This window comes from Bactrocera dorsalis, chromosome 4 (assembly GCF_023373825.1).
Source record: "Bactrocera dorsalis isolate Fly_Bdor chromosome 4, ASM2337382v1, whole genome shotgun sequence".
Classification (NCBI taxonomy): Eukaryota; Metazoa; Arthropoda; class Insecta; order Diptera; family Tephritidae; genus Bactrocera; species Bactrocera dorsalis.
In genome coordinates, this window is record NC_064306.1 from 56487439 (window position 1) to 56511927 (window position 24489).

The 24489-nt window shown below is 39.7% G+C and overlaps 4 protein-coding genes across 5 annotated transcripts; 2 read left to right on the forward strand and 2 right to left on the reverse strand.

Annotated features, from left to right (window-relative positions):
• The first annotated feature begins 8 nt into the window (after positions 1 to 8).
• LOC105224311 (antigen 5 like allergen Cul n 1) lies at positions 9 to 2980 on the forward strand. Of its 2 annotated transcripts, XM_049455734.1 has the most exons (4): positions 9 to 126; positions 1822 to 2115; positions 2177 to 2565; positions 2644 to 2980. In XM_049455734.1, exons 2-4 carry the CDS (start codon positions 1993 to 1995, stop codon positions 2897 to 2899), a joined length of 768 nt encoding a protein of 255 aa, XP_049311691.1. In that variant the 5' UTR covers positions 9 to 126; positions 1822 to 1992; the 3' UTR covers positions 2900 to 2980. The 2 variants fall into 2 exon arrangements, with proteins under 2 accessions (XP_049311691.1, XP_011200662.2); XM_011202360.4 differs by lacking the exon at positions 9 to 126 and having other exon boundaries at positions 1766 to 2115.
• A 5871-nt stretch (positions 2981 to 8851) lies between these two features.
• Positions 8852 to 9900, reverse strand: LOC105224310 (antigen 5 like allergen Cul n 1). The gene is made up of 3 exons (XM_049455742.1): positions 9713 to 9900; positions 9252 to 9637; positions 8852 to 9185 (listed from the first exon to the last, which is right to left on the reverse strand). Exons 1-3 carry the CDS (start codon positions 9830 to 9832, stop codon positions 8936 to 8938), a joined length of 756 nt encoding a protein of 251 aa, XP_049311699.1. The 5' UTR covers positions 9833 to 9900; the 3' UTR covers positions 8852 to 8935.
• A 1855-nt stretch (positions 9901 to 11755) lies between these two features.
• Positions 11756 to 13673, forward strand: LOC105224309 (glycine-rich selenoprotein). Its single transcript, XM_049455743.1, has 3 exons — positions 11756 to 11937; positions 12630 to 12714; positions 12811 to 13673. The coding sequence occupies exons 1-3, from the start codon at positions 11919 to 11921 to the stop codon at positions 13055 to 13057; spliced, it is 351 nt and encodes a 116-aa protein (XP_049311700.1). The 5' UTR covers positions 11756 to 11918; the 3' UTR covers positions 13058 to 13673.
• LOC105224308 (zinc finger FYVE domain-containing protein 26 homolog) lies at positions 13532 to 24421 on the reverse strand. The gene is made up of 8 exons (XM_029549430.2): positions 24333 to 24421; positions 23461 to 24263; positions 22340 to 23396; positions 17365 to 20448; positions 17043 to 17301; positions 14464 to 15635; positions 14269 to 14399; positions 13532 to 14207 (listed from the first exon to the last, which is right to left on the reverse strand). The coding sequence occupies exons 1-8, from the start codon at positions 24402 to 24404 to the stop codon at positions 13784 to 13786; spliced, it is 7002 nt and encodes a 2333-aa protein (XP_029405290.2). The 5' UTR covers positions 24405 to 24421; the 3' UTR covers positions 13532 to 13783.
• Positions 24422 to 24489: the final 68 nt, after the last annotated feature.

Consider the following 24489-nt stretch of genomic DNA (forward strand, 5'->3'; position numbering starts at 1 on the left):
TTAGCTCGTTTTACTTGGCGCGTATGGATATTGTCGGAAAATAATGTAACAAAATATAAAAGTGAACTTCATGTCATAGCCAAAAAAGTGTGGATTTGGCTAGGTTCTTATCAAAATAATATTCGTGTAAGTGGCTGAGACTTTTACACATTCGATACATTCTTATTTCGTGAGGGTTTCTGATATCTAAAACTCGTCTTAAGCCAACGATCAACAAACAAACGTAGTCATTACTCGTGACACCCATTTTAAAAACAGATTTGTGAACTGTGTACCATACTGCATAATCAAAAGTAACATTGAAAGGTCTAGAAACCTCCATGGGTGGCTAGTAGATCAGTGGAGCGTTTTTCTATCGAAAAGAGTAAAAAAAAGTTAGGTTAAGCTCTTAGTATTACAGACTTTAAGCATCGAGTGATCATCACTAACTCAACGCAACTAATGTATGGGGAGTTGTGGGAACTTATGTGTGCCTTTAAGGACTTCCAAACCCAATATTAGTCTTCAGCAGGCCTATATGATATTTTCATAAAAAATTGAATAGTCCGGATAATTTTCAACTATTTAATAGTAAAGTTTAAGATGAGAGACATGAGAAAAAGTGCTTAGTCTAACTTCAAAGAGAAACACTGTATGTTAGAAACCTTTAACATATGGCTTTAACTTATATAAGACATGAGATAGAATGCCGATTAACTTTTATCATTAGTGACTAAGTAACTATATATAACTCATTGTCTTTCGAGTTTTTACTTTTCTTGTTAAAAAAACAAAAGGGAAATCCCTCAGTTTCGCAACATTCGAACAAATTGATAATTAAACGGCAAAACAAAACATACGGCCCTAAAACAGTCTCTTGAAACCGACGTCAAAGACAAAATAAATTAACAGAATTGATAAACAACCCGCAAAAACAAAACACAAAAAATAGAGCAGTTAAATAATAACGCTAAGCGTGCCGAACTTGGACAAATATTTTCGAAAGATCTATTTTTTTCTCATTTTTGAGATAGAACAGCCATGGCTAGCTAAATAGAAACGGTGCAAGATGGGATAGATATAGGATTATATATATATAAAAGATCAGGATGAAGAGACGAGCTAAAATCCGAGAGACTGACTGTCTGTCTGTCCATCCGTCTTGGTATTTGCGTACCTGGGAAAAAACTAAATCAAGATATATGTAGATCTCAGTAGCCGGAGGCAGCTGTGGGCAAAATTTTTTGGAAAAGTGGGCGTGACCCCGCTATCTATTCAGTTTAATATCCCTTAATATCCCTTAAAAAACAACAACCAAATTCACTTAGAGCAAATATTATATGAACTCCTACCGACAGTGTGAAAATGTGTGAAATAGGATGATAACTCCGCTCACTCCCCATATAACGGTACTGTCAAAAACCACTTAAAGCGCGATCAGTAACTGAATACGCCAGAAACCTTAAATTTTATCCGTGAGATGGTATGATGGGTAGTTAATGGAGCCGGGGTCAAAATTGTACGATGGTTGTGGCTTCGTCCACTTGAAAACAGATACATATCTCCAGACTCACCCGATCGATTTCAACGAAATTTGGTACGCGACATTTTTATGTTACAATGCGAAAACGGGCGAGATCGGACCAAGTACTCCGAAACACTCCGAAGTACTCTGAAAATGCATTGAACACAGCATATTTAATCAAATTTTCGAAGAAAAATAAACGAATGTGTCTTAAACTCTTTTCACCGTTTCTAAATGAATGGCCGCTGCTATTTGCTAATTTATTTGCGCTTTAATTTAGCTTAGAATATTAATACAGAACGAAATTCTGGTTAAAGTGTTATCTACAGTAATTAAGCAATGAGTTTAAAAAGACCATAAAAGCGGCCGGAGAATCGGAAACTTATCATAGTCAATTACTGCACAGCGAGGCGTACTATCGTGCTTTCACACGCAGATAAAAACATCGTAAAATAGAATACAACAAGACTCTCACTTATTGTCTCACAATGGAACTGAAAGTTGTGCTAATCGCCTCCTTCCTCGCGGCGCTACAAATCGTAAGCGCTCAAAATTACTGTGATTCGTCCTATTGTGGATCCACCAAGCACATAGCTTGCAACAACAATGGGGTGAGTAGGAAGCGCTATGCTAGCAATACAGTGACTAATACACAATTCCTTGTACCGTTAGGCATTCGCAGCGTCCTGCTTAAGTCCATCCTTGGTCACATTTACACAGGCGCAGAAAAACTCGATTGTCGATGCGCACAATGCCAAACGTAACACCGTGGCTGGCGGCAAGACAGCGCTGAAACCAGCCTGTCGCATGGCCACCATGCAGTGGGACGACGAATTGGCCACACTGGCGGCATTAAATGTCAAACAATGTCAGATGAAGCATGACGCCTGTCACAATACAGCGGCCTTCAAGACCTCCGGTCAGAATTTGGCATGGATTACATTCTATAACACGCCAAATACAACGCAATTGTCATTACTATCTGTGGATATGTGGTATAATGAGATTAAGGATACCAAAATGGAGTATATCAACAAGTATCCGAATAATTATTCAGGCCCGTAAGTATTGCGTATATGGATTTTTTATTAGATTTTCGATTAGTTTTAATATTTTGTTATGAAATTTCTGCATTTTAGCACCATCGGACATTTCACCGTTATGGTGGCAGATCGTAATATTCGCGTGGGCTGCGCTGCTTCCACCTACGGCATATCGGGTCAACAATATAAAGCATTCTTATTCGCCTGTAATTATGCAACAACAAATATGATAAACTTCGCGATTTATACGAGTTGTTCGGTGGCAGCTTCACAATGCACGACTGGTAAAAATCCGAAATACACTAGTCTTTGTTCGGCCTCCGAAAAGTACGATGTTAACAAATGGTTTTGAAACAGTGTGGTTTATGAATGGAAACCAAATTTTGTAAGATTTGAAATTTGAATAAAACGACGACATAATTAATAAATAATATATGTACATTCATGGAATTATATTGGTAGATCAGTGAAGCAAAAGTGGCAAAATAACGATGTTCTTCGACAAAAAATCAATTACGAGGAACTTGCACCTCTTCAACTATTAACTTGACTAATGAAGTTAACTGACTTCGTTTAGATAATGAAAAATCTCTTTCGTTTTTCTTCGACAAAAAAAATTGAATGTTCATTGCAGCAGTCCTTAAGCTCTTCACAGTATTATGTTAAGTATAACTTGTCTGATTGTGCTTTCCCTCGTACTATTAATGGAGTTAAATACTTTAGTTTGGACTCCGCCAAAACTCGCTTCATACTTTCAAGGTGGAGCCAATGATGTTCGGATATTCCGTTCCCCGACTGTCGTGGGTACCAGTTCAATGTAAGTAACCAGAACGTATCCATATTTTTGTCCGGCCAAGGACTGTCAACTCGGCAGCATTCATCGAAATTTCTTCAGGAATGTTTTCTGCCGCTACAATAACTATATGATCGAGTATTTTTTCTGCTTTCGGTCTGTATAATTTAGTCGGTATAATATAGTATATATTTAGTATAGCCTCTATCTCTATTACCAAAAGGTATATTTAGGACCACTAAGATGGTGGTAATTCTTTTATAGATAGTAAACCGTTTAAAATCATGTTTTGGCAGCGTAGTTACTCTAAAAGGTCTGAGTTGAGGATCTCTATAACCATATCAATACTAAAAATTTGATTTTAGGCACCTTAATCCAATAATTGAATTTATCCTGGTGAATCCCATGAATAACTTTCGTTAGGGGCACTAAATAGAAAAGAATCTTAAAATTTTCTAATTTGGACCGAAGAACTACACCAAATTAGCCATACCTAATCACTCTCTTGCATGAAATTTTTAAACATATAGGTTAAATTAACTGAATAATACATTTTCCCGAAAGCAATAACAAATAGAAGTTGAACTTGAAGCTAAGCGCAACAGCTGTATAATTAAAGCTTGGTTTTTATTTAGCAGGCCTACGTGAGCAAACATCACCAACAATTTCCTTATTACGTTTTGCAAAAAATTTTTGTTTTTGTTTTGAAAATTACTTTGTATAACAGAAAGTCTGAATGACTCACTTCAACAAATTACATTTAGGCCAGTGGAATCTCACCAAGTATTCCCCAAACATATACCCAGTTAACCAAAAGCAACGCATTGACGTATGACATACATATGTGAATACGCGAGTGACTAGTGTTAGTTATACTCATTTTTCCATTTTTTTAAAAGAGAATAAAACTGATTGAAAGCGAAAATTAACAACATTTACGAATAGGAACCAAAATCAGGAAAAATCTTCAAGTAAACTACGATTTTATTTCTAAAAGCCGAACAATTCTAATAACAAAATTTTAGGTTACGTTAAGTTAATCTAGTAGGCCAATAAGCCAACCTTAGACCAGTTTGGGTTCATTGCGATACCAGATGGAGTTCAGTTGCCAAGTCCAAGAGGAGTAGTTATCCTTTAGGATACCTGCGCGTGACGTGAATTTTAACAGGGTGTGTGGCCTCATTATATATACCTCCAGTATATCATACCAAGGGGAGCCCAGAATAGTCCTGGCAATAAGTGACAAGTGCGCAAGAGATGATCCATTGTTTCCCTGGTGCCTTGCTCTAGATATTTTCTACATTTTCTCGATGAGTCAGCCCAATTCAGCGAGCATGTGTCATCACCAGACTTATCACCGTTGGTATTCCCATAATAAAACTTTACTTGTAAAAATTGCTGCATTACCGGCTTGTCGCACGCTCCCTAAATTTCTTTTTGCATCAAATTTATGACACTTCGTAAAATTTTGTGTTTGGTATGAGAAATATGAAAGATTTTGAAACAATTATGTTTTTTCTGGAAACCCATAGCCGTTGCTCAAGCTCGCCTAGGCAATATCAAACCCAGAAGTGTATTTCTGAGATAATGAAACCATTTCTAAAATACATCGCGTCCTCTAAAGTGACATTATTTAGTTAAAGCTTTCGATTTTCAATAAAATTCTTGTTATTACAACTAAACATCCAACATTAATTTTCAATACTATACCGTCCACCAAGAATTTTACACTTCTTGAACTCTAAAGCTTTAGATTTAATACTGAACGCGGACATGCCTTAATGCTACACAGTTATTTTCGGAATCAATGATCTCCCTTATACAAAATAAGTTATTTTATTGTTTACTTCTTTAGCGGAAAGGCGAACGAGTGCCAAAACAGCTCCCTATCTACAGTATAAGAACTGCAAACGATTTTCAGGAGAAGGTCTACATTATTTGTGCCTTTTTGTAGAGACAATTGGCTGGTGGTCATGAAGTTAACGACATATGTACATATATCCAATATCGTCGTATATAATCCTAATTCAACAAGCTCATCATAATTTTAGCCAACATACGATTTGACATTTTAGATTTCTCAGGCATAGCTCCTTCTTCTTTCCTTCGATTCTGATTATTCAACAAGCAAAAATGTCGTATACTTTTGCTGGCTTCTCTTTATAAGAAATTCGAAAATGTTTACTGGGTATTTATAAACAATGTTGTGGAAATTTAATCACTTAGAAACCTGTATATAGATGGAAGTATGGTTGTTGTATACAGTAGCACTGATAATGATAAGGAAACGGAACGAAAATATTTGTACAGGTAATTAAGTTATTACTTAGAATTATGATTCTTATGTATTCATATATTGCGCTGGTTACGTCTTGCGATTATGAATGAATTTCTTTAGATAAAAAAATGTATGTAAGTATACACAAACAAAATATTTTGTAATAGAAGAGATATTAGAGACTTTTAGGAGTAATAAATGTAAATAAGAACATCTTTGTTTTGGATTTCGAAGACTTGCTCGTAGAGTTTATGGAATAAAATACTATATAGTAGATCAACGTGATATGTCAGCGCACGTAAGCGCTGGACTCAACTCTAAAAAATGGTAGTTGACTCTCCTGTTTCCTATTGGAGGGAATATTTGAAAAGCAAAGTTAACTCTAATCCTTGAACCATTGACGGACAGAGGAGAAAAAGTAATGAAAAACACAGTGAAAGTAATATACATACATATATACGATTATAGGCGCCACTTGATCGTTGATGCACTGAATTTTTTTTAAATAAGTATTTAAGGGAAGACGTTGATTTACAACGGTACTCAATGTTTACATACCAGACTGAAAGATTGCGCGCTCTGTATATGTACATAAATGCCAGATATCTAGAAGTTGTTCATGAGCAAGATAAAAATAAAGGGCTTGTTTAATAAAGAGTTTATATTTCTGCGGAAAGTTTTAATAAATATTTATCAAGTTGGGTGTTTTCCACTTATCTTGGATGTTGGCAATTCATTTATTATACCACAGAATTACAAACAACAGCGTTACAGCCATGATAATTTTCTTTGCTTGTTCGAAATTTAAAAGCTCTGAGAGCGAATTTGTAGCATTGAAAATATTTAAACAAGCAAGAAATGGCTAAGTTCGAAATCATACAAATAAGTATATGTACTTTTGGAAAATATAAGTGAGTAATTCTCTTAATTTGGGCAAAAATATAACACATGTGGTCCGATAAGTACATACAATCCAATAGTTCACCAACAAAATAAACGAAAATTTCACAAAACTTGGGATTTATAGTATTAACACAGCCTTAAGTTAACCAACTGAACAGTACGATTTATGTAGGACCACAAAGTAGGTCCCTTTTTGGGCTATAACCTAACCAACCTCTTCATTCGATTCAGATGACTTAAGATGCCTTCTGCCTCGGCTATCTCATATACCTTTTGACAATACCAGATACTTGAACTTTAGTCAAATTATCCTTCGTGACAATTGATTTTGAGCAACTGAGCGTGGCTCATCGAACACCGACGTGTGACCACGTTAAAAGTCGTTGAACCAAATATTGAAGATGCAAACGAAGGAGAGAAGTACACTAACAGATGATCCAAGTAAAGGTACTTTCTTAATAGTCTTTTTTTGACAGATCTCGCGTGAGTCGTGTCAAGCTGTCAAGCTGTCATGTTATTTTTGTTCAGTATTGTTTAGCATTTCATTATGGAAAAAGTTACGCCTGAATGACGTTTGAAAATCGTTCAACTTTGTTACGAAAATTTACGTTCCATAAAGAATGTGTTGTGCGCGCTTCGCTGAACTTATGGTTCAACATGATCGGCATATTGAGCGTACTTTTCGCAATACCATCACTCATCTTGAGACCCAGCATTCATTATTGGCTAATATTCAACTGAATAGAATACGACCAGCATGCAGTGAAGAAAATATTACAGCCATAGATGAGAGTGTACTCAAAGACCGCGGAGAGTCGATTCGGCGCCGTTCGCAGCAACTCAGACAGACGTATGGTACGGCTTGGCGGACTTTACATCGAGATCTTAAATTGAAAGCGTACAAACTGCAGCTTGTGACCTTTCCAAGCGACATCCCTTAGCTCTATGGGCTTTTGAAAAGTTCCAAGAAGATTCGACGTTTTCGAGCCAAATTTTATTCAGTGATGAGGCTCCTTTCTGGCTCAATGGTTGCATAAACAAGCAAAATTGCTGCATTTGGGACAAAAAGAAACCTGAAGAGATTCAAGATCTGCCGTTTCATCTAAAAAAAAACAACTGTTTGGTGTGATTGGTGGTCTGGTGAAGTCATCGGTTAATTTTTCATCAAAAATGATGCCGGTGAGAACGTAATCGTCAATGGCGACCATTATCGCGAATGATTACCGACTATTTGATGCTTGAAATTGAAGCTCGTGATCTCGGCGACATTTGGTTTCAAGAAGACGGCGTAACTTCCCGCACATCGCATCGATCAATGTATTTATTGACAGAACACTTCGGTGAACAAATAATGTCACGTTTTGGGCCGTTCGATTGGCCACCAAGATCGTGTGATATCACGCCGTTAGACTTTTTCCTGTGGGGATATGTAAAGTCTAAAGTCTATGTGGACAATTCCGTTTCGCTTCAGGCCAAGGAGCAAAACATCACGCATGTCTTTCATCAGTTACCAGTCGAAATGCTCGAACGAGTCATCGAAAATTGGGCTTAATGGATGGATCATCTGTGACGTAGCCGCGGCCAACATTTGAAAGAGATAATCTTCAAACAATAAAGGCCAAAAAATGTTCTTTTGAAAGATAATATAATTCCCCATTAAATTTGATATTTCTGTGTTTCTTCTTTACAAAAGTAAGGAACTTCGAAATGAATCACCCTTTATTTGTTTATGTTTGTGAGAATTTGAACTTCATATATCAATTAGTGTCTGTTTGGCAGCTGTCTGTCTACAACGTGAAATATTTGTTTGTCATTCTTACCAAGAAAAAAAAATTGAACAACGACTTTACTTAAATTTTCTTTTCATAATGGAATCACTGCTACGTAACCGTTGAAAATGTTGCAACACTGTTTTGGGTAGTCTACTTTAACACAAGAACAAGTATTTGAGAGACAAAGGTTGCGAAATCATCTAAAACTTCCCTTAGGCGAGTCGTTCACTAGCCTCTGTTACTGTTGACAGTAAAGATCCAAGCCGCCGAGCAGTTTAACAGCTCTTATGGATCGACTGAACACATTTTGGTTAATGTTTTGGGTATGAAAAGCGCGTAAATGCTAAACTTGTACCACAATACCTGAATCTTTTGCAAAGACGAAGTCGAGTAGTGATCGCTTGACAACGTACCTTTATTGCTGATGAAACGAAGTTTCCTGAATATGATGTCGAAACTCTCCACAAAACTAGCGCCGAAGAAATCTAGTTTCGCTGGGGGCACTGAAGGCCATTCCAGCCGATAAAACAGCCGGAAAATATAAATATTAACTTTTCTTGGTAATTGGACTCTTATTTAATTTTTATTTAAAATGCATAAATAATTACATATATACATACATATATATTAATATTTCGTTGACTAATACCATTCGTCATATTTTTCCGAGGGCGAACAAAGGTTACGATAACGTCGATTTCGGCCAGTCTTGCAAAGCGAAGCAGCACTGGTGCAACTCTTATACATCGGTGTGCCGACCAAATTCGTGCTTGCATAGTTACAGGCGAACAAGAAGGCATATTGTGATTCCTTCGCGTCCATGTAGGTGGAAGCAGCACAGCCTACGCGAATATTACGATCCGCCACCATAATGGTGAAATGGCCAATAGTGCTATAAAACAGATATTTCAAACAAATATCATTCAAAATAATTCGAAAATTAAAAATTCTTACTTACGGGCCTCGATAATTACCCGGATACTTATCTATATGCGCCATTTTGGTATGCTTAATCTCATCATACCACATATTCACTGACTTTAATGACATTTCCGTTGTATTCGGTGAATCATTGTAGGTCATCCACGCTAAATTTTGACCGGAATACTTGTAGGTCGCCGTATTGTGGCAGTCATGGCTGCCCTTGCACTGTTTCACATTGAACACCGCCAGTTCGGCCAATTCGTCGTCCCACTGCATGGTGGCCATGCGACAGGCCGGCTGCAGAGCCGATGTGCCACCAGCGACGCGATTGCGCACCTTATTGTGTGCGCGTACGATCAAATCCCTTTGCCTTTTTGTGAAACTCACCACTTCGGCATCTATACAGCGCGCCGCAAAAGCCTAACGGTAATTTCGATTACTTAATACTGTGCATGTAAATATATGCAAAAACTAAAAAATTTAATAGACACTCACGCCGTTGTGGCCGCAAGCAATATGTTTTGTCCGACCGCATAACTTCGGATCGCAGTAGTCTGTTGCCAATGCCGCTGGGACTGCCGTTAGAATGAGTAATATAAATGGCATTGCCATCATTACAATTTAACGCCGTTAAATATAGTTCGGTGTAGTTCGTAGATTTCTGTGGATCGCACTGATTGTTTTTCGCCGCTTTGCAGCACTTATATAACCGTGAAAACGTCTGGCGATAATTGGTTTAAGTAAAAACGAAAAAACTGTAACTTTGGCTGCAACAAAAACAAAACTATGATACCCTGCACAGTTGAACTTTTACAGCAACTATACCTATGTAACAGGTGATCCAAGGTGAGCTACTTGGCGCATTTTATTTTGAGATTTTAAATTCAAAGCATACATCTTGTTCAAGAACTGAAGCCGCTCGACCTTCCCAAGCGACATCACTTCGATTTATGGTATTTTGAAAAGTTCTAAGAAGATCCCACGTTTGCGAGCTAAATTTTGTTCAGCAATGAGACTCATTTCTGGCTCAATGGATATATAAACAAGCAAAGTTGCCAAATTAAGGATGAATAGCAACCTGAAGAGATTCAAGAGCTGCCATTTCATTCAGAAAACAGCGGCTAGGTTGTAGTGTGGTTTGTCACCGGAGAAATCATCGCAGAATATTTCTTTAAAAATGATGATGGGGAGAACGTAACCGTCAATGGCGACCGTTTTCGCGCAATGACAACCGACTAATTGATGTCTGAAATTAAAGCTCGGGATCTCGGCGACATTTGGTTTCAAGAAGACGGCGCCACTTCCCACAAATCGCATAAATCAATGGACTTATTGAGAGAGCACTTCAGTGAACAGATAATTTCACATTTTGAGCCGGTAGATAGGTCACCAAGATCGTGTGATATCACACCGTTAGATTTTTGCCTGTGGGAACATGTAAAGTCTGAAGTTCATGCGGACAATCCCGCTTCGATTCAGGCATTGGAGCACGGTATTACCAGTCAAAATTCATAGGAAACCAAAACTACCCTGTTTAGGGTATAACAATTTATCAGGTATGTGTGAGTAAAACATTTGTTGCTCGTTAATCAAAATGGTGCTGTATTAAAGCTGTGCTTTAAACTGTTATGACGAATAGAAAAAAATATTTATATTTTCGGATTAAATTATTTATGGTCGAATATAAACTGTCAACATACTTTCAACATGAATCTCGATCCACTAAACCCGCTAACAAACACTCAGCAGAGAAAGTTACAATGGAAAGGAGAAATAGTGAATTTCTCACAAGCAAAAAAATACACTCTTGTAATCATTGTAGTATGATACGATAGACCTTCTTCCAGCTAGCTACTTTGAAACCATGAAATGAAAAGCGGGAGCAGACCGTAAAAATAGACCGATTTCTCAACAAAAGAACAAAATAAAGTTAGGAAAAATATGGTAGGCTTACCAAACTCAGTCAAAATAGTTGGCTTCCTCAAATGAGAAGAGAGAAAGAATAATTTGAGGACAGAAAGCATTCGAAGCGAGAAAGAATTTGATCTTTCTAGCCCAAGTTTCGACTGGACATGGTATGCTATGTGTCAACTTAGCCGAATCTACAGACAGTTTTAGTGATAAAATACAATTTTGGCTCCCTGTAAATCAACTTGCTCTACTATACATATATGTATATGTACATACACATGCATGCAGATGGATGTCCACATTTGAAACAGCATGGCGTATGAGTAATCAAGTAATTAAAGTCTGCTCAATTCAAAAATTGAGTACCTAATCTTTATACCCAGCTGTACACTACAGCTGTAGTTTACATTAACCTCAATTAAATATGTTCAATTTTTCAGAAAGTATGTTTTCAGTATTTTTAAATTCGGACTAAAATGTAAGCATTATGTTTTGTATATACAAAATTTACGACTATCTATCCACACACACATAAACTTTTAATAAGTTAAGGGCGACATCTACATGTCAAATAAGGTAATATGAAAGCGACCAACAAATTCACACACACACAAATGCTCTGTGAAAAGCAAACGTCAATACGCCATGACAAGTCAGTTGTAAACTGAGTTTGGATTGCAAAAAATTTTTCTTAACCATAACAAATTGTTTTTAACTACTTTATGCTTTAAATATTAGTTGTCTAATTAGAAATTGCACGAAACTGTGAAGCAAGCAAAGCCATTGTAAAATGGTGTACATAGATCGAGGTATTATGGTGGAAAAAACCAACAGTTGCATTAAATACCTTAAATATGTGTCAACTTCCTGCAGAGTGTAGCTGCTGATAAAAAATGTGTTAAATTCTCTAAAGTACACGTATTGAGATTTTAGCAGCTTTTGTTTACTATTAATTTTCTTTTAAAAAACCATAATACGTTAAAACTAACAAAAATTGGCCGAGATAAAAGTATGTATGTGTTAACTTTCTATATATTGGCAGATAAGGAAGTTTGAATTCGTTAAAGTACACGTACGCTGTGTATTGTTCAAAATAATAAACCGAAAATTTATGAAAGTAAACAGAAATCTGTTGCAATGCACAGCTACACGCTGGTTTTGAATAAAATTAATAGTAAAAAAGTATGCACAAAAATATGTGCTTTGGAAAAGATTAGTTTCGCTGATTAAGTATGGAAAAAACTAGATATTTTACATTCATATGTATGTGTAGATGTATGTATGTAGGTCTAAGTTTTTGCTGATTTTTTAAATGTCCCTGAATTTATTTTGCATTTGTTTTGATATTTAATTGAAATGCTTAGATTTTTTGTATTTTAACTTTTAGACTCTAATACATATAATTAAATTATTTATCATGTATACTTATTTTAAGGCACTGTTTTTATATTTTTTGAATAAATTTTAAAAGCAAATTTAAACAAAACTCGTCAATTCACAGATGGCAGCGTTTTGCAACGCCGGCCTTGGAGCGTGTCTCGCGTATTGGAGATTTTCACAGGCCTTTGGTTCATATCGATTACATTGTAAGTTAGAATATACAACGCACTAAACTAATATATATAATTTTCTTCGCTCATATATATATGTATGTATATATAATATTAATAATTTCGAAATAGTTTCAGAGGACTACTATCGCCATTTATGAAGGATGAGCATAGCAGCAGTGGTGGTAATGGCCGCAGAGGCGGTTGGGGCGGTGGCTATGGCGGCGGCGGCGGAGGAGGTGGAGGCGGTGGCGGTGGTTCTGGTGGTGGAGGAGGTGGCGGCAGCGGCGGTGGTGGTAGCTTTGGACCAAACCGTCGCATTGGACGCATAAATAACACATCAATGGACGCACCAAGTTGCGGCAGTTGTTGTGGATAAATGGCAGTTATGCCTACTTATGGCTCATAAGCCATGACAAAAAGTGAACGAGTACTGCCTAACAGCATTTTGAGATTCGTTAAAACGAATCAGTTATATATATTATATACATATATGCAATTCCACTCTATGAAACCGCTTTACGAGGTTATCAGGTACCTCCGGGCCATTAGAGTTTACATAATTTTTTAATTTTAAAATATTTCTTGTGAAGTGAAAGACTTTTGAACTGACGAAAATCAAATCGTGAATGCATATAATGCAAAATTTGTTAATAATTTATATTATATTTTTGTCTTTAGAAATGTTTTTTTGCTGAATGGAATTCCATAACAAAATCTTGACTATTATTATATATTTTTATAATATTAAATTTAGTGTTACTCCTAAAAACTTGTAAATCTCACTCAAAAAAAAAAAAAATCAAAAAACCCTGCACTAACCTCATAGTCTTGGGGGGAATAATAAAAATGATGACATTTATAAAATTGCCTATACTTTATTACGTAAATCGATGTATGTATGTACATATATGTAAGTATGTATAAATTTGGTAAAATCTTACAATGAGTTAAAAATAATATATGGAATCACAATAAAATATTTAATAATTTTTTTCTTCTTTTTTTTAACAATATGATAATACGTATTTATATATATATGAAGGTATACTTGTTCTACGGATCAGTCGAGGTGTTAATAAAAAACATTGGTATGCATTTCAAATCATTCACGCGCTGCGGCATTCACATTCAACTTTCTTTCACACAATTTCTTAATGTGCACCTGATTTGTGAGTTCGGCTTGTCGTAGTATACGACGAATATCACCAATACGTTCGTACTTATTCGCTAAGAGGTATGCCGATTTCAGCTGGCCAATAAAGATGTGACAAGATATACGCAATTCCACGCTATGTATACGCTTGACGAGATTATCCAGTACCGTTTTTACTTCTGCGTCATTACAGTTGCAAGCCGAGTTGACGGCAATCGATAAGATTTCATCAATGTCACGCGACTGTATGCCATTGTTGGACGTTATGCAGCTTATTAGCTTTTCCACTTCGGCAATGCGCTGATTGCAGGCAAGAAATTTGGCAGTCGCGCCGAATACCTTCACTTCAGGCAGCTTGTAGTGGTGTATGATTCTATATTGAGGTTAAAAAATGTATTATATTGTATGTTGAAGACTATAGTACTGTCACTCACCTGTAGGCTAAGCCAAAGCCCTCCTCGATATTCTTGCCGCATAGCAAAATCAATATGCAAACTTGTATGCGCTCCTGCGCGCCATCGAAGAGCGTGGGCAACTTCAATTTAAGCGAGTTGTCAAGGCGTAACTGAAAGCATTTTGCATGGCACATTTATAAAATGAACAACTAATTTTTCACACTTGTCACTTACCTGCTTGAGCATTTTCAAGGTGTTTACTTCATCGGGGGCGCTCAACTCGCGCTCACAATGCGCCAAGAATTTCGCCACTTCCAATTGCATCGAGATCGTGTTGATGTGGCTGTTGAGCGCGCGCGCATCCATATGCATTAAGAAGCTCATATTCGTAGCAGGTGTATTGGCACCCGAGCTCACACTCGAGCGCCGACTGCCCACCGAGCTACGCCGATTGCGCAGCAACGGCTCGAAATTTACCTTATCCCACTGTGTCAGCTCCAGCTGGCTTTGCAAGTGCTGCTGCGCATTGTGCAAATGCATGGCGTTCGCATGTAAATGTTGGAAGTTCTCACAATTCGCTGAGTAGAAGCGTACGCAGGTCATGCTGGCGCGCACTGGATCATGCAGTAGCAGTTGCAGCTGATAGAGCGAGTTGAGATGATTTTGTGTCTCCAGGTAGTGACAGGTCTGCAGCAGCGTCACACGCCATATGGCCAAAGTGGCGTCCATCTTTTGCATGTGCTCGATTAGCGACGGCAGGCTGCCATAACGCAGCGAGACGAGGAATATATTCTGTATAAAGTATTCCGATTCGAGATTTTGTTGCAACAAATACTTGAGCGCCGCGTTGAGTTCGCGATGACGCATGAGAAATTGCAGCACATCCGTGTGTGAGCCATAGGTGAGCACATAGTAGAGGCATTCCTCGAAACCGCGCGTGTGCTGCACATACTGCCGTGACTTATTGTCCAAATTGGCATGCGTGCCGCTGAGATTATTGTGCAGTTCGTTGTACTGGCCCTTCGCGATGTGCTTCAGATTGGCCAGCGTGTTGAGTATGCCCAAGGCGGGTTCGTGCATGCGTATCGGGCATGGGTCTTTGCGACGCGACAATAGTGAGGCGAGTGAGGTATTCGAGTTGCGTATGAGTGAGGCGCGCTTTAGTGTTTCCGGCTGCGGTTTGAGGCAGGGTGTGCTCTCTATAGTTTTCATTATCTCTTGCAGTAACGGTGGACCGCGTTGTGGACGTTTAGTTGTTTGTAAGTCCGTTTCATGGTGAGTCGATTCGAAAGGATTGTCATTCGTGTCCGTTTCGGTGCTTGTCGTGGACATTATATATTTGCATATTTTCTCATTCATGTACTCGCTACTCAACTTCGTCATGCAGTAGGCGAACTTCTCGCGTGCTGAGAATAATTTTATTATTTTTGTTATTTTAATCTATCTTAAAGAATTTATGTGCGAGTTTTTTGTGTTAAAGCGGGTCATTAGTAAATATCCAATGGATGAGGTGTAAACCACTGAAGTGAGGTTAGTTTTGATATGTTATGATATGATGGATTTTAAATCCTTATTTTTGGTTATGTTATTTAGACAATTTTTTTTTATTAAACATAAATTTTATCATACACTTACATATACATATAACACACTTTTAATAAAATTTTACACATTCACTGCTCCACAGACACACAAACAAATTTTGAAAAATCAAAAAAATAAATAAAATTTCATGAATTTAAACTAAAAATGGTTAATTCTCAATAAAAATTAATAATTAAGACATTTAAAAAAATTTTCCAAAAAAAATTTAAATAAAAAAAATTATATGATAGTCAAAATTAGATAGCTTCTCATCTTCATGCAATAATAGATACGAGTGTTAGCGGTTAACTATGTTTTCGTAACCCTATCGGGTCCAAATTTTTATGCTGCCACCTCAGAAATTTTTACCGAACATATTTCGGAAATATTGTTGTTGTTGTTTTTGTAGCGGCAGAAACCATTCCCGAAAAATATTTCGAGACCTGGTGCCGAGTTGACAATCTTTAGCCGGATAAAAATCCGAATCCCGGTCCGTTCCGGTTACTTAGACCCGACCGTCTTATGAACGGGAATGCTTTAGATTGTTACAACAATAACAAGTCGTCTTCACACAAATCATCCCTGCAGTTATCTGCTTGAAACGGAACCGTCTCTTAGGAACATCAAGAAAACATATGTCGACGAGCTTCCAAAATACATTGACGTCGATGGCGTGTACTAAACGTCATTCCTAGTGAATGATTAAACACCTTAATCGATTCGCTCCCAAAGAATGGCGTCCTTGGAGTGGAAACACCACCCAGCGCAGACCATGAGCTCGAGTCGTCGAGTCAAACCGGCGTGATTTAGCGCAACTTGGTTCTAGAATAGAATAAATCCTGACATAATAAACATATGTCTTCCGCGCAAAGGATTCCCGAAAGATATTAGTCACCTACCATACATCTAACACCCCTCAACAAGACGCTACAACAAGGACAACAACAAAAGAGCTAGACTTACACAAGGTTAGGTACTAACTTTGGACTCTCTAGATACATATTTCACTGAAGAATGAGGGTAATATACATAAAGACACAGAAAAGGGGAGACAAACAAAGTCAAAAATAATTAGAAAACGACACCTCCACACACATCCCCATAGCCTTCACCAATGTACAAGAACCGCTTACTGCTATCCAATTGATTTCGCATGCTTATAAGGTTTAGGTAAGTAAGGTATAATATCTAGTAGAAGAAGTGAAATAATATATGTGAACAGCACTCACCAGTGTCAAAGCAACCCGCGCGCAAGCAAGACAGACCATGCGCAGCCATCACACCGACAGTGGGAAAGCCACACTTGAGATGCACCTCAAAAGCCAAATCCCATTTCTCTGCCTGCACCAGCGAATCGCCAAGCTTGCGTAGGCTGTGATTGTTGAGCGGCCCTGGTGGTATTAAAGACTCACAGCCATTTTGCACCACAGACATGATGATCATAGAATGTTCGCGTATAGTTTCAATTTCTGGTGGACCACCACGCACCTACAAAAGTGTTGGAAAACACGTTTAAATACTATAGTACAACACTACTACCGTTATATATACCTTAGCGGCCAGTGCGAGGCAGTTCATCATCTTTGCGACCAGCTCGTAGTCCACTTCGGGATTTGGCACAAATAGTTTTTCCAATTTATGACAATGATACAACAGCAGATCAACGCATTTTTGCTGTCCCTGATGGAAGGCGAGTATGGAGAGACATAGCGCCACGCTGGGCGCGTGCTCATAGCAGAACTCTTCACGCAAGAGCTTGTCATGCGTAATATTGCCGCACAGCTGCCACTTGTAAGCGTCGCTATCACGCGCACGCTTACCACCGCCGGCGTTAGTGACCACGCCGTCTCTCACCGCAGCATGCGCATCCTGTGTACGTCTGCGTTGCACCTCCTCCGTTTTGCTGAAGCAATCGTTGCAAACGCGCACCTCGACGTCTTCATACAGATCGGGTATGCGCATGCGATGCCCCGAACAGGCAAAACAAACAACACGGCCACAACGTCGGCAATGATGGCGACGCATGAGCATCGTGAAGGCGGCACGATGGCAGCACATGCAGTGCGTGGCATCATCGTCGCGCACCCAATCCTCACGCGTCGGCGCCACCGCCGGCATTTGAAAGGCGCCACAAAGCGAGTCCAACGACTGCTGCATGTCGGTGGTCTGTGAGATGCGCTCCGAGGAGGAAGCCACATCCGAGACGTGATAATCCAGCGCCTTGGTGCCGTAAATACGCAACAACAAATCAATGCATTCGTTGGTGATGACATGGTGCTTCTGGTACAAATTGAAATTCAACAAAATGAATGCCGAATTGTTGGTCTGGCCGATATCGGTGCCGAGTTGGAATTTCACTTTATGCGGCGAATTCGTGCTGCGCGTATGAATGTCATAGATGTGACCGCGCTTGTCGAAGCAGAAGGCACAGACTTGTGGGCCGGCGGCGTCGGGCTGTGAGAGCGCCGTACGCACAGCGGTGAGCACTTTGGTGAGCGTTTCGAATTTGGTATTCATCACCAACTGTTCGATGATCAGCAGTGGATAGGTGAAAAGTTTCCAAAATGGCGCAAGTTCACCGGGCGTAAGCTGTTCGAAAATTATGAGGGAAATTTTATAATTTCGATAGCTGTGACTTTCGTGCGGATTGCAACGCGTCAAATAATCGACCGTGTAGCGCATTAAGTGCACCGTGCGGAACTTGTCCTTGTGTGTGTCTAGGAAATTAGCAACATCGGCTGTGGGGAATGTCTCGAGTATCTTTAGTAAGTATTTGTTGACTTCGCCGTCGGCTTCGCTGCTGCCGCTGCTACTGCCGCCATAACTGACATCGTCATGCAGCTCCAGCAGCGCGTTGAGTAGCACATCCAGAAAGCGTTGCTTCTGCGCCGCAAAGCGTTCGGCCAGCTTGACCACGCGGCACCAATTGTAGCACAGTTTATACAAATGCGTTTGTAAGAGTTTCTCGAAAATTGCCGTCGGCGTCTTCATGCCGAAGTCGTAGGCTTGCGGCCATGTCTCGAACTGCAGCACCTCCGAGACTTTCGCATAAATTGTTATATCGGCCAAGGTAGCCTCCAATTGTTGGCGCAGCGCGGCGGGTATGCGTTTGGACGCCTGACGATTTTGCAGCGTGTTCTCGATCAACTCTTTGGCCAGACGTGTGGTGGCAATTTTTGTGAAATTGGCTTGTATCAGCTTGGCGCGCGTGCCGACATCTTGTATGCGTCCGGCAAAGCGTATGTTGCGCGCATCCTCTTCAATTAGCTGCAATAGCAGTTGGTCTGTGCGTCTTTGCTGCAACGCCTTCGGCTGGTAACCCAAATCGAGTGTCTGCAGCTGCAGCTGTGTCAACTTCGGCACAACAGCAGCCACTAGCGTGCTAGGATCGTAGTCGGAGCGCAAGGCGGCCACGAATTTGTTGTCATTAAAGAGCGTAGCGACGCGCTCAATCTCCTCCAGTTCGAGTAGCGCTTGTAGAAAACTGGTATTCAATTTATTTGCCGGCAACGGCACACCGGCCGCAGTAATGACACCCTGCAGAAGGCACGCCAGCAGCGAATTTTGATTCGCCACATAGTTAAGTATGCTTTCGGCTTTCTGTTGCGTAATTTTGCGCCGCGCCAACTTGCCGACGCCATCGGTACATTTGCCCGCAATCTCGGGGCACACATTCAACGCTATGACGTGCACTAAATTCAAATTCAACGCGGCCACATTCGCCTCTATCTCCAATGGCGTCATATTGCACTCGAAAATCAATTCGCCGATGACATCGCAGACGTTAATCTTCAGCAGCGCGCCAGTGTGATACTCCAAATTGCGATCACGCAACTGCATAAGTTGTGCCAACTGCTGCACGTAGCTGATGAAGCGTTGATAGTAGTTACATTTCGCTTGCAAATCGTGAAAGAGCGGCGCATGAGTTTTCAAATCATCAATGTGTCCGACTTCGCTGTCCGTTTTGTGAAAGACTGCGCCAAAGGCGCGCTCACGCTTCAGCTCCAATGTTAATTTGCGCGGCTTCAGCGTATAGTAGTTATCGTTGAGCAGGCGACAGAGTCGCTGCTGTGGCTGTATTTGCAGACAAGCGCTGAGGCTTTCCAGTAACGCTAAGGCGCCGATATCACTGTGCAATTGCTGCTTGTTGGCCGCGCCGTCATCACTGCGGAGTGAACGCGTCATGCTGCTGCCACCGCTAACTGTTTGCTGGCGCCTTACAACCATTAAAATATTTGAGGTTATCTCACGGTTGAATGGCAAGTTGAGCACCAAGTCGGTGATGATGAAGGCGTTCATGTTGTCGGCGTCGAAATTGCGCAAAAATAAATATTGCGGATTGTTCATGTGACGCTGGCACAGTTCCTGCTCTTCCGCTGTGGGTTCTATGCGTTGCGTGAGTGCAAAGGTGTCAATGACGCTGATTATGCGAGACACATCGAAGCCTTTGCCCGCGACGTTGCGTATCTGCTCAACAGTGGCGGCTGGCTGTTCCACATCGCCACCGTCGCCGCTGCCGCTTTGCTCCTTCTGCAGGTAGTTTTCGTAAATTGTTGTCAATTTCTGTTTGATGTGTTGTTGTTGCTCAACAAACACCAGCTCACGATTGAGCGCGGTGTCTTGTAAGTGGAAAGTCTGCAAAAACCAAAAAAAAAAACAAAAATTATGAAAATACATACATATGCACAGCAATTATATGAATAATTTTAGTAAATTTATAATTTTTTCATAGATATTTGTCCTGCTCTTGTTGTTGTGCAAGTGGTTGGCTGTTGCAAATGGCTTTTGGCTGAAACCGGTCGATCTCAAGTACCATTATAGAGAAGAATTTTCTTTGGCGGATAACCACAGCAACAAATAACGGATTTTATATAGCTTTATGCGTATATAAAACACAACAAAACTTATCTATTTTTTGTTATTATTATTTAAATATTACTTTGTGAGTTCCAATTGAGAAAATTTAGTAACAAAATAAAATATAGACCACTTTTTAAATGATCAATAGGCCTAATTAAAGATGAAAGGATTGGTTCCACTCTCGAGCTACTGCTTACGGTTAGTACAATGCAGTAGCAAGACTCACATGACCACGTACTTGTGGGAAGCTTTCCCGAGCATATTTCAAGCAGAAAACTTTACCATCAAGCACTTAAAGCAATCTCTGCCTAAGAGATCAAATCGCACTGGTACAGGAGTGTAGAGAACGGCTGAACAGTAACCTTATCCGGGTGCCCGGCACAAAAGTATAGCCAGGAATGAGCTGGCTGATGAGTTCGCTCGCTACGCAGAATCTACTAACATAACAGGACCTGTATCCTTCCTGTTGCCGTTGTTTTAGAGGATGCCTAGTCCCCTTTAGGATGGTAAGGTTTAGATAAGTTGTCATAGACGTCGTTTAATGGAGGCCCAAGAAACGTGCTGATTTGAGGGGGTCGAACCAAAGGGGTTGGTAGGGCATGCAAAGAGGTAGGCAGTGTCATGCGGAGACATATATTGGATATGTCGGGGTCTATTCTGGATAAGTAGGAGTTTAACATGCCACATTATCTAGAACGAAGCTGCGCAAGTATCACTCTCGTTTCTCGCGATAACTCGAGCCCTTCGTCGGCAATGGGTGGTGGTTTAACTTCGAGTACGCCATTTACTGGAAGGGAGTCAGTGAAGATGTTGATGGCTTCACTATGAATGGCGGTCAGTGCTTGTCGGAAGTTTGCTGAGTCCTGAACCCTTCATCGCAGTGGATCCTCTTACCATAAAGGATGTGCTCCGCAAGGAAGAAGAAGAAGGTAGAGAGAGGTATTGGGAACAACTCCAAGGCAGGCGCCAACATACTCAGGCTACTTGTCGCATTACAAAACATGGGCCAAGCTCCTTGTGCAAAGTGTTAACTCTGCGACAGGGAGACTGAAACTCCAGTATACCTGCTAATTGAGTGCATAGCAGTCTGCAGACGCAGACGTTTTAGGGATCACCTGATCTCACTTGCACCTAGCAGTGTATTGGAATTTATCAATATGCTGGGGATAAGTGGGTAATTGTAGAGATTAGGAGAGGGCACAATAGTTCTTAAGTCTACTATTCTAATCTACTATTTATCTTATATATTTATACTCTGAGGAGGTACTTTGTTTACGTTTTAATTTGACTTGAATGTTGTTTATATCAAACAAACTGTCAAACCGTTTTCAGTAGGATGCCAGTCATTTGCGGTGTGATGATAAATAACAAAATTAATTATGACATATGTTTGTGAAAGCTGTTGCGAACCAATTGTGGAAAATAATAGGTTAATAGCTGTGTTAATTCAGTTATAACGGCCGTAAAGTGGCGTTGCAATAAAATGACTAATCAGTACATACATACTTATTTACATATATACAACAATATAAAAAATCCAGTGAAGAACATTTGTTAAAATAACGCAACAACGGAAGAGTATCCACAAAGAGCAAAGAAAGACAATAAGGCAAGCATTCACATAGTGGTACAACAAAGCCACAACTAGCAAAAAATCATAGCCTACCTCAATGATGAACTTAACATCGCTGAAATTCTTCAAAGACAAAGCCATTATGGCCAGATTCTCCGGTGAGCCCAACATCTGCGGTATAATACTACGTTCAGCCAAGCGATTGAATTCGCGCCGCGACTTTAAATCCTCAACAGCATTGCACTCTGTGTCCTCTGCGGCATTGACGCTATTAATCATTAAATTAACTTTGGCATTATCTGCTTCTCCAGCTTGCACTATGGGTCGCGCAATGCCGGCGGCAACACTAATAGTGGCGCGCCGTTTCTTACGCGCTGCTTTGCGACGCGACAAACTTGCGTAATTACTACGATCACGACTGTCATCGTCACTCGAAGACTTCTCTATTATATCGATATGTGCATGTATCAATTGGAGCAACTCTTCCGCCTCAAGACCGAACTTCTGCTTACGGCTTGACAGCGTAAGTGAATTATCAAACTTCTGCAAAACGGCATATTTCCACAGTGCCTCCGTTATTACATCGACGATGCGTTGGAAGCGTAGCTGCACACGACCCGAAGCCAATTTATAATCCTCCGAATGTATTTTTTTGGTAATGAAATTTTTGAGAAATGCAAAGATTGCATGTAGCGCTGGGCCGCGACAAATGAAACCTTGACGTCCGCTATCTGCAGAGAGTGCCGTTGAACGCATAGATGCTGTGGGTGTCTCCACAGCTGCTTCGGCTGTGCTACTAACGCCACTTGAATGTGCCGCTAAGTGGCCAAAATTTGTGTGGAATGCTGCTGAAGCGTGTCGCAAATGCTCCCAGCGTAGGAATATTAATTGGAAAACATCCTCAATCAGAGCACATAACATGTCGACATTGAGAATTTTGCGCAGCATGCCGTTTAGCTGCTGCACCTTGCATTCGTAATATGCATCCAAATTATTTGGGTTTGTATTGGGTAGCATTATGTCGCACACAGTTGAAAGAGCTGTGTAGTAATTCAAAGTTTCCATTTCGAGTTCGTAAATGCTTTTCATATTCGTTAGCTGCATTTGCCATTTGCGTGTGGCTTCCAAAAGGCGGCGGGTCTCTTCGAAGCTATAAGTTGTTGAAAAGTTATTACATACTTTATTACAGGTTATACCAAAAATATGTAACTTACTTGGTATCAATGTCATAGTCGTACAGCAACTTCAAAACGCTTCTGCTATTTAATATGGGCTCTAATGTTATTGTTTTATATAAATCCGTATATCGCTTTAGAAAATCTAATATCATAGCTATGCGCTGAAAATCAGCATAAAAGAATTTATGTATTTCTTTTAAATGTAATGGAGTGCCGTCAACGGCATACTCCGACAGCCACTTGTTTATGTTGCCGAGTTCGGACAATGCTTGCTTTGTATTTGAGAATTCATCGGCAATCTTTAGTATCAATAAATTGTTGCGTAAACCTTTATTTTTCACATTATTAGCATTTTTTAATTGCTTTGCTATCAACGGTGCAAAATGCAATTTATTTCGCAATGCTTGTTGTAATATAAATTCTTTATTTGGCACACCATTTGAGCAATTCAGGTATTGTTGCTGCGTTTGTTCCAGCACCTCCACTAATAAGTTGGAGTCCTGACGTGCCAGTAAAGCAAGGCATACGTCGTCAGAACTGTTAACTTCCGCAATTAAAGTTTTTATTAATTTAAAACGTAACGTCGGACCATCGAGTATGTTTAGCGGAAAATTTGCAATAAAATTAATAAACTGTGCACCGTTTTCATTCAAATTTTCTTTCAATAATATTTGTAGTACTTCAACAAATACCCGACTGATTTGAAGTTTGCATTTTTCTCGACTAGCATTCAGTATTTGCACAGCTGGGTATAAATGGTTCAGCAACAATTGTGTTATATTTTCGAAATTGGTTGGTATTATTTTGCTGTTATTGGGTTGTAAACTTTGCAGCCAACTCTGGAAAAGTTCAAAGTACATAATGAAGTCAGAATTAATAAATGCATAAGTATATGTTTGATTACCAACCTTTAGAAAATTGCATTCGGCATATGGTAGCACTTCCAAGTACTCCTGAATCTGCGCGTCTATGTCATCCATTGTTTATGCTGCTCCAGCTATTTAGTGTTAAACAAATTATTATATATTTGCTATAATGCTGCACTTTTTAGCAATAGCATATATC